This window comes from Bactrocera dorsalis, chromosome 2 (genome assembly GCF_023373825.1).
Source record: "Bactrocera dorsalis isolate Fly_Bdor chromosome 2, ASM2337382v1, whole genome shotgun sequence".
NCBI lineage: Eukaryota > Metazoa > Arthropoda > Insecta > Diptera > Tephritidae > Bactrocera > Bactrocera dorsalis.
In genome coordinates, this window is record NC_064304.1 from 15069332 (window position 1) to 15081828 (window position 12497).

A 12497-nucleotide genomic window follows, 5' to 3' on the forward strand; every position below is an offset into this window, starting at 1 on the left:
CCGCTGTCATACTGATTGAATTGTTGAATGATGCTCACTTATTTATGTGTAATAAAAATCGCTTTGGCGATTCCCCCGCAACCGTCGCATCGCGGCTCGGACCACAGCGTTAGTGTTATATCCTGCGGCTGTCACTCAATCGAATGCTAACACCATGGTGTGCAACGCAACCGTTTGCTCGCATCTTTCTCCATCTCTACGCTCTGTTGGCGTCCGCACATTGCGTTGCAAGCCGCAATCAAGTGGCTGCAACAACCACATCAAATTGCAAATGTCATTGTGACATTTATGTTTCATTGCACAATGACATCGATGCAATTTTTTGACAAGTCATAAAGAGGGTGATAACACGTTAGGTGTGTCCTTAATACTCACACTAGTATTCGTCTCTGGATATGTTTATTTATTTTCACGTTTTGCTTTAATTTTTTGCGACTGCCACAGTAGAGTGAGTTCGATAGTTCGGAGGGTGTGAAAGATCAAAATTTTCTTCTTAAGATTTTTCTGCCCCACTGGCTTGAAAATGCCTCCTTTAAAAATTCTTCTGATATATTTAAAAAACCTTGCAGTTTTTGGGTCCACGAGATTCTGTGAAATAAGGATACCCAAGTGCCATAATCAGAAAAGTACGACCTAATACCTGGTAAAGTTTCTGTCACTTGTGAACTCATCGCCATTAATCATGGTTTGGATGATAACAAAATTTAAAGATACTACAACATAGTTCTCAGAATGACAAACAATTCGTCGACTCAAAACTATTTTTTTAAAGAAGAAATATCAAATCGATGTTAGCAATAGTTAAGCAAATACGCACCAATATCAACCAGTACTGAATGAATGATTTCACATTCGATATTCGTACGAAGTTCATCAATCGACGTTGGCTTGTTGGCATAGAGCATAGACTGGACGTAGCCCCACAAGAAACAGTCTAACGTCGTTAAATCGCACGACCAAAACGGCCAATTGACTGAGCCATTTCGTGAGATAACACGTTCACCAAACTTGGTTTTCAATAAATCGATTGTGACATTCACTGTGTGGCTTGTGGTGCCGTCCTGTTGGAACCACATATTGTCCAAGTCCATATCATCCAATTCGGGCCAAAAATATTCGGTTATCATTGAGCGGTAGCGATTCCCATTCACAGTAACGTGCCGGTCTTGATCATCACGGAAGAAGTACGGCCCAATGACGACGCCGTCCCATCAACTGCACCAAACCGTAGTTTTTTCGGGATGCAAAGGTGACTCGTGGAGTACGTGGAATGCTGCCTGATGATTTTTCGATGAAAATCTGTTTCATTTTCCAGTTGAGTTGAGTTGAGTTGAGTTCAGCCCAATTCACGAACATATGACGACTATGGTGGTCAAGCGGCTTCAATTTGAGAATGTAGAAATTATATAGATAGAATTACTATAACATATAGCTGCCATTAAAATTAATTAATCAAAATAAAATTCTTGAAAGCAATATCCTAGGTGTTATACCTTCGTTGCAATACAAGTTAACTTGTTTTATTGTTTTTTAATATATTCTTTAAGTACTTCCAACTTTGACCTTTTATTTATATCCTGATCTCTCATATTGAACGCCTGCAATGAGGCCCGTCTGCGCCAAGTTTCGGGGCATGATGAACTCCACTCCAAGCAATTACTGTCTGTTGGAGTGCTTTCGCAGAAATCATCCCTGCAGTTACCCCGTTGGAGCGGAACCGCCTCCTCAATCAATTTCCTCAATTACGTCGGCGACAATAAGCTGACCAGATGGATCTAATTTCCGATAAGCACTGACCGCCATATACAGTGGATCCATCAATACCTTCACCGACTCCCTTTCAGTGATTGGCGTACTTGCACCCATTGCAGACGAAGAGCTGGAGTTGCCGCAAGAAGTGATAGTGACCTTTGCGCAGCTTCGCTCTAGATAATGAAGCAGGTTAAACTCCCACTTATCCAGAATAGACCTCAACATATTAATATATGTACTGCGTGCAATGAGTCTAATCAAGATACTGGCCACTTCTTTGCATGCTTCACAAACCTAACTCATCTGACAACCCTCTCCCGTCCGACTCCGTTGAAACCACATTTTTTTAGGCCTAACTTTGAATGACGTCGACGACAACTTAGATTATCTGTAATATCCTCACGGGAATTAGGTACCGTTACAACAACATCAACAACAACAACTAGAAAATTACTCTCACTCGCCTATAGTTTTGGTGTAGTTTTTTAAGTTTCCCGGAAAATTAGAGCACGGCTACTTTGAAATCATCCAGCAATTTAACTTACTCCTATCATAGCGTTTGCAGTGTCTGCCTGTACGTGTGTGTGTGTATGAGTGAAGAAAAGAGAGTTGTATATAACAGCAGGAGACGACGACACTCGTTGATGTGATACAACATAATGCACTCGAGCAATTTCCAGTTATGTAATTTTAACACCAACACTTCACACCGCGCCGCATCGCAGCAGCGCGCCACATTTTTCCCTTTTTGACATGTGCAACATGCCCGTAATATTTATTGTGGAAGCGAACGCACAATTGCAATAAGTCCCACGCCCTCGCCCCCGCACACACGCCTTTCGTGCGAAGATGGCTGAGCGGCCAATACACTCCTGAAGCGTGCATTGACTTGACAGCAAATGAACTAAGCAAGTATTCCAGCGGGGCAAGGTGCTTCTATCAAATACCGAAGAGGTGTCGACGAGTCGGGGGAGGGGTGTTTTATGTGCGAAATGCGCCAAATTAAAAAATACCAACAACATTTTCAAAAGACGTGTGGGAATTCTGCATTATGGAATATTTCTATTTTCAAATCATTACAATGCTATACATTTGGGGGAACCTGCGAATGGCTGGCTTTTGTTCGCATTTAATTTTGCACTTTGTGCGCGAGAACGTGCATTCCGTGTGCAAAGCACTCAATCTCTTTTAGCTTTATCCCCGAACAACAGATGGCGCAGGCACCTCAGCAAAGCGGCGAAGAGAACAATCAACAGCAGCAGACCCAGAGCAAAGGCGCTGAGCACATCCAATGAGTGGTAAGTGTAGAAGCTGTGAGAAGAGCGTGCGGAGTAAATGTGGAGTTATTGAAAATATTTTGAAAAGATTAGGAAAACTACCTCATGTCACGCGCAGGTGGCTGTAAGTGGTGTGCGCCGCGGTGGCGTAGAGTGTATTCAGTCCAAAAGATTGCGGTCTCTAGTGGTGACATTGGCTGATCAAGTAAAAGCGCGCGCCTGAGTCTGTGGACGGAGAATATTTTAATCTGAACTAAGACAGTATAACTCCATTAAATATCCAAAACTGTACTCACCTAACAGCGCGTCTATATTTACCGTTGTGTATAATATCGTATATCGCACGCTGTAATCTCGCGGCAGTTAATTGGGCGCCGAGTGCTAGCTGTATGGTATAGCCATCGGTGACTGCCTTTGCCGCATTCACATCATGATCGCAGAAGACGGGCAGCATTATCACTGGCACCGCATGATAAATCGCCTCGTACATGCTTAGTAAGCCGCCGTGTGTGATGAAGGCCTTGAGACGCCGATGGCCGAGTATGTCTTGCTGCGGTAACCAAGTGTTCAGTCGCACATTAGACGGCAGGTTATTGATTTGTGTGATATTACTCTCCCATTTCCAGAGCACATGATACTGTGTAAGTTTTGCGAATGTACGAATCAAGATTTGGCGAAACTCTTCGGGCATATTGGTAGCGCGCACCGATGAGCCCATCGAGCAGTAGATGACACCAGCCGGTGCAGACGACATAAAGTGCTCTAGCTCCTGCGGTAGTTTGTTGGCTGGACGACAATGTATGCAGGCGATTTCGGCTACATTTGGGTAGTAGGGGCGTGGGTAGGTCACACTGGCATGCCCGTTCTGTAGTACGAAAGACACGTTGCGCCCCAGTATGTAAGGGTGCGGCATAAGACGGCCTAAGTGAGTTTGTAGTACAGCATGTACTTGTGCGGTGCAATACTGGAATTAGAAAGGGTATGTATTCGAAATTTATGGGCTCCCTGCTCAAGTTTCAACTACGTTAGAATTGAATAAAGACTGCGATAACTACTGTTATTCTTCTTCAAACATATATTTAAGTGATAACTTCACTGAAAGTTTGAGACAGAGATCTTTACGAAATCTCCACTTCCTTTTCCTTCTTGTTTTCTTGATCGAAACTCTAGAGGGAAGGGATTACATATACATATAGTTTCTCACTACTGAAGGAAATAATGTTTCCACTACTTAACCTGCTGTTGTCAGGAGTTTAAAAAGCGAATCGCGTCTTTCTTTTCTGAATGCGCCTGGAAGACTTTGAAAGTGTAAATATTTACCCACCTTGTGTAGGAGCTCTGCCGTTATATGTGTAACAACATTTTGCAGCCGTTGCAAGAAATCCATGGAATGAGTGTATGTGGTAAACACATGCGGTGTGACAGCATACACATTTGGATTGCCAGCTAAAGACAAGCTGCCCGTATAGAAACCGACTGTGTTGATGTACATAAATGGCACGCCCAGCCGATGCACTAAACCGAGTGCGCATTCGGGAAAAGCGCCGTCGAGAATGGCTAAATCGTAGCTTTTCGAAAGCAGTGAGTGGATTATTGCTGTATCGCTTAGAAAACTCCGACAGACCTGCAGGAAAAATATGAAATGATAACATGACATTGAATCTTGCGTTAAATCTTTACCTCTGTTGGATAACGTAGAGCTTGCCACATAGTTAACGGAGGTTTTCCCTCATGACGTGCACCAACCAAATCTAAGTCCATGTATTGTTGTATATAGTCAACAAGCGGTCCTGGCGCCAGCTCTTGTAAGTCTTTGTGTATTGCAGCAGATTTAAAGCCACTGACAAAAGTAACTTGATGCCCCCTATTGAAAACGGAAAGTATGTAATTTTTAATCGGTTGTGATTTTTTAATAGTCTTCAATTAGTAAATTACTTCTCAAATAGTTTTGAGTTACTCAATTAATTTTCAATTGCTCAATTATTCTTCTTAAACTCAAATACTTCCAAAATATTTTTTAATTACTCTACAATTACTTAACTACTTTTCTATTACTTCTGAATAACTCTTTGGTTGTTCCATTACTTTTAAATTACTTCTCAATTACCTTTTAAATACTTCATTACTTTGCAATTACTTAACTATTTTTCAATTACTACCTTCTAAACTTTCCAATTACTTCTTAAATACTTTTCATTTACTCAATTTTTTATCAATTACTTCCTTCTTAACTTTTCAATTACTTCTTAAATATTTTGGAATTACTCACAAAATACTTCCTACGTACCTGGGTATGAGTCCATGAGCTAACGCCAAGAACGGTATCTTATGTGACTTGGTGCCTCCAAGCGTTATTATTAATATGTTCGCAGCTTCGGTGTTGTTCGGATATAACGAAGATATCAGGACACACGCGATCAGCGGTAAAATAATCATTTTATTACTCTTTTCTGGCACAAAAAATTCTAACTGTTGCGCTTGATCCAAACTACAATCGGTAAATGATAAACATGACACTTATTTGTAGGCTCCAAGCCATGTTCTCTCCCTACAAGAAGTGCTGGCACACGCAACACTATCAATCATTACTCATACGCACTGGCGCACGCAACAGTTTTCTATTTTTACGGCAACGAATTCCAAATTACTACTTCTATAAATACATACATAGATTTATTTATTGAAAATATTTATTTCCGGATCAAGTTTTTTCTTGTTCTTAAATATAAATCACAAAAATATTCGGGGTTAGGCAAGCTCGTGTGCTCGTATTGCCTAAGAACAAGTTATAAAGAATATTACATTAAGTCATAAATATGTTCGTGCACTTAACTTAATTGCCAGGTGACAGAGTTACAGCAAATTGTATCATTTTTGTATATGTGGGTCTGTAAAAACTATCTCATTTAAGTTACATAATTATATGGAAATAAAGTGGGAAGTCTATAACAAATTCATATCGGTTTAAGCAGCCAGTGTCAATTCTATTACGATTTTCAATTGAATGTAAGTTAAGTAATATTTAATTTATTTAAAAATACCCTAATACTTGCATCAAAAAACAAGACTGACTCTCAAGTCTTGAACTTCTTATTAAATGCATCGAGGTTCGTGCTCATTGCGGAATCTTTGAAAATTTGGAAGGTGATGAGCTCTGCTGTATCCATGCGGCCAGTTTCCTCAACCACAAAAACTTGCGCGGTTGCAAATCCTTCTGGATTAGAATGAATATAATATGTCCATTGAAGTACTTGCTCTCATTAATGTTCACTGTGCTCTAGAAATAGGGATACTATTCGAAAATCGCACAATCCGGACGCTACTTTGCAAATTTATCTGGAAAGAATTCAGTTAGAATCACTACGGCATAATGTTCTGGATTATGAAACTTTCACAAAATCTACAAAGTTTGGACATCGTACTTTCAATCGTGAAAGCAAACTGGTTTGAATAAAAACTATTTGCCTCAACAGACCTGTGATTAAAGCATATTTTCCATACTCCGACATTTGAGCAAAACTCCTAGATGTGGGTCAAGTTTAAGGGCTTTCTGACATCGCAATTAATTAATCGATAGCTGTCCAAGTGCTGGAGTTCTTTTATTAATTTAAGCCCATTATTTAATCATAGTAAGAGAAAAATTTGGCCGAAAGAATACAAAGAGAACCAATATCAAAATTCAGCGAGTGGTTTCAGAGGCAGAGACGTATTTTCTTCTACGCTTCGCTTAAAAGTCCACAGAAACAATAGGTGATGTGTGATGAACTCTACTAATATCAATAAAAATAAAGAAGAGGTAACCATGGTGTGTGTCACGGCTAAAAAATCACCTGATCACACGTTTGAAACTTAAAAAAATAAAAATTTTGTAGATTCCCTTTCAGTGCTATAAAAATCCGTATTACTATGGGAATAGCAATTTGTACACCGATCCAAAAGCGTGAGTAGTGTACATATATAAAACATTATTGGATTCTGTTTCTGAAAATCAGGGCACTAGGGGCGCGTAAGGCTTAAGCAAGGTACTCTAATGTTTGGCTGCTGATGAAAAAGCGATGGTTTATAGACTTCTTCTTACATACTTGTATTATATTACCTCCGAAAGCACTCGGATTATGTTATTGTTTTTGTTTTCTCAACCTAATGGTTTTGTGTTTTTTTGGGTATCTAAGACTCTCAAAAGTGGTAATAATGGTCCACCTAGGGCGACAGCTTAAGATCGAAAATAAATTAAGACAGTGTGCAGTAGTTTGACTATTTGTCGGAAAGGAAAAATAAAAAAAAAATCTTTAAAGCTACAAAGAAAATCCCAAAATTAAGTTACTTCATTCACCCCCATCCGCACAGGAATATATTTGTACACATATGTACATACAATCTCATACACATGCACATATGTAATATTTAATTTCTTTGATGAGGGTCTATGTTGTGCGCTTTTGTTTATGGTAATCCATAATAAATGAACTGCGAAGAACTATTAACTGGACTTTCGACCGGTCAACTTTTGTTTCAAGGGGCGTCAGCCAGCTGCTAGCCCGCCACTCATACGCCCGGTTGGCCAATTAACTGGCACTTGGCTTTTATGCTGACTTTTAGAGACGTTCAGCAGCGTTGCTCTTTCAATGCCACAAAATGTCAATTTTAATTATTTATATTCACTTTTCATATGCAAATACCAAACACTGTAAATTTCGAAATTAATTTCCTTGTCCATATTTTACACTCGATTAATTTGTTCGAGCATTATTATTTACTTAATTATGAGGGGCGATGTGCAAACAAGCTGAAATAATGCAAATAGCTCGCTGCTCTCCTAGCGGCAGCCGGCCAAGCGGCAGGGAAAACAAAAGCTCAAACATACATATATATCTATATATACTCGTACTATGTATGTATAAACCAACATATATACACATAGTTTCAAAGAAAATGTGAATATGAAATGATGAATTTCCACCAGAACTGCCAACAATTGCTTATTGAAATATTGAATAAAAGCATTTTGACATGTGTAATTATTCGAAATTCTCAGTATTCAAGCGCAATTATGACAGTTGCAAAGTTACAAGTTAAGGTACAAAAGAACAGCTTGAAAAGGGTTAATGAATCAAAATTTGCTCTAAATGTGTTCTATTGACATGAACGGACAGTACAGCAGTTGCAAACACTTAAATAAATAACTGAAGCATGTTGAAAATGTCTATGAACCTAAAATTTAATGATTTGTTTTCGAAATTTCATAAACATTCTACTACGAGTATGTTACTTGCACTTACTTACTGAAGGAAAAAACTCTTTTGATCTTTTTTGATTCTGCCTGTGGATTTAATAAAGTTTTAGAGTTTCCGTTTTTAGGAAAGGGTTGCCACTTAATTTTTAAGTTTAAGCTAAATTTATTTTTCATTTGCAACTTGGTTTTTTAACTTTTAATTTTTTTTCATTTTAGTCATTTATTGCAAAAATTGAAGAAAGTTTTTAAAGACTTACAACTTTTTCGGGAAAGGTTGCCACTTTATTTTAACTTTAAATTAAAATTTTGTCATTTCAGTTCTACAATTTATTGCAAACAAAAACTAAAAATTTTAGGAAGGTTAATAATATTTTAAGGAGTGTTCCAAACGGTTTAAATTTGTTTGTAGTAGTAAACTGCTAAGTGAAATACTGCAAGATGAATATGAAACTGAACGGATTTCAGGCAGATTACAAGAGTTTTGCCTTTTATGAAGCTCCATCAAACCCCAGTGTTCAACGAAGGTTGTATTAGAGATCCTAGGTCACTCTAGGACGAATTTCATAGACGTCGTCCAAAATCAGTTGTTGTTCCGAAAACTATTGAAGCTCAAACTGATAAAGCAAAATCGTCATGTTACCCATTGTGAGATTGAGACAACTACAAGTATAGACATTATACGTAGTATAACCAGCATAAATTCAATATTGCATACACATTTTATTGTTGAAAATTGTTTTTTCAGGTGGTATGCCACACAAAGAAGGCTCGTGTCGATTGGGTGAGAAAAATGTTAAAATTATTCAATAACTGTGCTTCGAAACATTTCTATGGCAACATGACAGACGATGAATCAAGGATTTATACGAATGAACCCGAAAGTAAACCAACGCCGGCTGTGGGTGTTTCCAGATGGGCCGAATCCAAAAGTAGCTCTTTTATCAGTCTGGGTAAAATTCGATGGTACATATAACACTTCCGTTTTCATTAGACAGTATTTATTTATTGAAAATTGTTGGTAAGTGGGTAGAGTTGTCTTGCTTTATAACAAATTATATCTGCTGATCGATCTTCGATAATTTTGAATACAAAACCAGTTCCACTCTTCTCATTGTAGTGTTGTCGAGCTGCGCTTTAATATTTGCCTTAACTTTATTTCGATTCTTTGTAGACTTACAAGATCAATTACAAAAACATCAAAGTGCATACTAAGAACCAAGTAGAGCAAGCAATAATTTACTTATTGCAAAAAGAAAAAAATATATATTAAAGTAATTTATTGACAAAAAGCAGACGCCTCCTGCTTATTGGCAAGGAGAACTTCATAAACTTTGTTATTACCTGTCTACTCGGGTGACAGCAAGGAAATAGCAATATGATAAAGGTGGAGAACAAGTAATGATGCATAAATAAATAATAATATATAACAAGTTGGATGCACAGTTGGTTGCACAGTCGGTTACAAGCTGCACGCTGTCTCTCTATATAGGTTGTTAGTAAGACACTTGAAGAAACGCTACCTGCTGCGCTTTTGTACGTGTAAGTACATTTGTACAACTAATATATTTTCAAATACATAAAATATAAATCAGGTGAAAAATATATTGCTTTGGAATGCATCTATTTGAGCTCTGCTCCACTAAACACCAACGGGGTTTAAAGAAGTTTTCTTTTATTAATATAGGTACACCTATAGACTTAGAATCCAACGGTCTGAAATACCATCAACTATTTAAGAACACTGCCAGGCTGGGTTAGGTTACGGGGTTGATCTTGAGAGATTGAAAACAGTACCTTTGGACATCCTCACTGCTCTTTTGTATTAATAAGAACTTCAAAAAATGGATCGAAAGGCTTTAATGCTTCTTAATTAATCATGGTTCATGGTACGTTGGCGACTAATACCAATTTACCTCTCGAACTCTATCTGTGGAGTATCTTACAGTCCGTATTATGACATCATAATTGTTGTATCAAAGAATTTTAAGTGCTTTGTATGAAGATTATCTGTTCCTCCAAATCCACTAAAGCCCAAATCGACGTCGCGGCGCCAGTTTTCCCTGCTGGGTCGGCGGCGATGAGCGTGCATTCGAATTTGTCATGCTTGTCCAAGCTCTGATTTCCGTCTTTATGTCTGCAGGAGTGTGTATGTGTGTGTGAAGTACAATGGGCTTGCTCCTGCCGCTGGCGACTGGCAATTGTAACCGGCTTAAGGCTTCTACATCTTCTTCTTCTGCAGCACGCCTATTTATTTTGCATTTCTATGCACACTAAATGACTATGATTGTGTTGGTGTTGTGTATGTATGTGTGTGTGTGTTTGCATGCTGTGTTTTATTACAGATAAATTATGAAATATGCTTGCGCTCAGCTCAGCCAAGATTATTCAAATACGCAAGAATGAATTTCTCTTCCTCTCGCCCGCTCACCGTTAGCGTCGTTGGGCTGTGGCTAAGACATCGGCTTCTTTTAGAAAATGACAAAATCGCATTAGACGCCATCAAGTGTAAAATTTCTAAAAAGCTATAAATTCATCTTCATTGTCTACGTTGTGGATTTTCTCGAAATGTGCCGCTGTTGCAAGGCGCTTTGTCTCCTCTTTGAGATATCCACACACACGCGCACGCACACATTCCGATATTTACATACCATTCGGCTGCCGCACAATCCGTTTGCTCTGACGCTGACTTCCATCGGTAATCCGTAGTTATCCAACTCGTCCAGCGTCAAGTCGTTACATTTAGCATAGGCCTGAGTGATTTGCTGGTGATGAGCCGGCTGGCTGACTGCTCCGCATTATCAAGCTACAAAGGCGAATATTTAATTGAATTGTTAGCACAACAAAGGAACTGAGTAGCTGGAGAGCTGCAGTGGCGGTTGCGTGCGGTGCCTTTTGTCTGCTCACTCGGTCGCTGTATTCGTTAGTGATATTGGCCGGCTGTGCCCGTTATTATGCTATGTGTACCTCTGTCAATTACATCAACACGGCCGTTACTTAAGAATTTTAAGCGTGTCGTAATTTGACAAAAAAATGCCCTGCGCCATGTTTTCCATCATTGTAAGGCAGAACTTAAGTCAAACATTGGAAACGCAACAGTTGACAAACCGGCGATTCACCACCCTTTTTTATTTTTTGCCGAATATTGATGTAATAATAACAATATCATGTAGGGGCGAGAACTCGGTAGACTAATGTACCAAATTTGACAAAAATGAATGCACGAATGAATTTGCCAAATCTGTGTTAGATTGAGAGTCGTAAAAGGAGAGAAGACAAAAAGATGTTAGGTACTCACGACCTTGCCTTGAAGGGCTGAGTTATCTATTATCTTTCTTTCACTCCATCGCGCTCTGTCTTGAAAATTTTCTGAGTACAACAGTCTCTATCAATTTGCAGTGTAGAACATATCCTTCTCTTATTTATTTCGATCAACATCTATTTGGATCTGAATTCTTCCGACTACGTTGATTTCGCCTTTGTATCATTGCGTGAGGATCTTCTATTCTCTGTATTCTATCTATTATTTATTTCAAATTGATCGCGGTTCCGTCTCAGATGGTCCATCCGTTGAGTTCATATATTATCCAATAATGAATGCCGGGTCTCAAGAAGGGTGAAAAGGATTTATAAACTTTTTTGTTCTATTTAATTTTTATACATTTAATACCCTTGAACTTCCTACACTATATAATATATATATTATATAAATTACATATATTTACTTTAATTGAAGGATATTTCACTTTACATTTATCGCCTTTTCATCGGCGAGTAATTGAATTAAATTCGTCTTAAAAAAGGTCAATTATTTGAAACGCTTTTAAAGCTAATAAAAATAGCTTCACCAAATTACTTTGGCCCTAGAAGAACGTCTACGAGGTTCACAAAGCTGATTGCTGCTGCTGCATTTCAAAAGGAGCTTAACTTATGGCAAATACAGCAACATTTATAGCGACGAAAACGTTCCAATTGCACGACTAACAGGTTTTATATACAAAAATAACGGTCCGTATATATATTTTATATTATTGCGGCAATAAAAATCGTCATTTTATCACTGCTGACCTCAGGAAATAACAACCAATAGAGAAAAAGTAAAAACGGATAAATAAAAATAGTAAGAAAAGAAGTAATGAAAAGAGCGAAAGAGTAAAATAATACAAGATGTTCCATATGCAAGCAACTCGTGCAATTCAAAGTGTATGAAGTAAAAATGTATTTATATACTTTTTCTA

General features: G+C 38.3%; 1 protein-coding gene across 1 annotated transcript; it reads right to left on the bottom strand.

Annotated features, from left to right (window-relative positions):
* Positions 1–2802: 2802 nt before the first annotated feature.
* On the bottom strand, positions 2803–5546 carry LOC105227649 (UDP-glucosyltransferase 2-like). Its single transcript, XM_049449185.1, has 5 exons — positions 5317–5546; positions 4710–4893; positions 4354–4653; positions 3326–3993; positions 2803–3254 (listed from the first exon to the last, which is right to left on the bottom strand). The coding sequence occupies exons 1-5, from the start codon at positions 5463–5465 to the stop codon at positions 3128–3130; spliced, it is 1428 nt and encodes a 475-aa protein (XP_049305142.1). The 5' UTR covers positions 5466–5546; the 3' UTR covers positions 2803–3127.
* Between the last annotated feature and the right edge of the window lie 6951 nt (positions 5547–12497).

Bases quoted from the DNA above. Each gene is read 5' to 3' on its own strand.
- LOC105227649 (XM_049449185.1), bottom strand. From the start codon at position 5,465: ATGATTATTTTACCGCTGATCGCGTGTGTCCTGATATCTTCGTTATAT. The intron at 4,654-4,709 runs GTAAAGATTTAA...TTTTTCCTGCAG, and splicing joins CTCTACGTTATCCAACAGAG to GTCTGTCGGAGTTTTCTAAG. The intron at 3,994-4,353 runs GTGGGTAAATAT...TTCTAATTCCAG, and splicing joins CGGCAGAGCTCCTACACAAG to TATTGCACCGCACAAGTACA.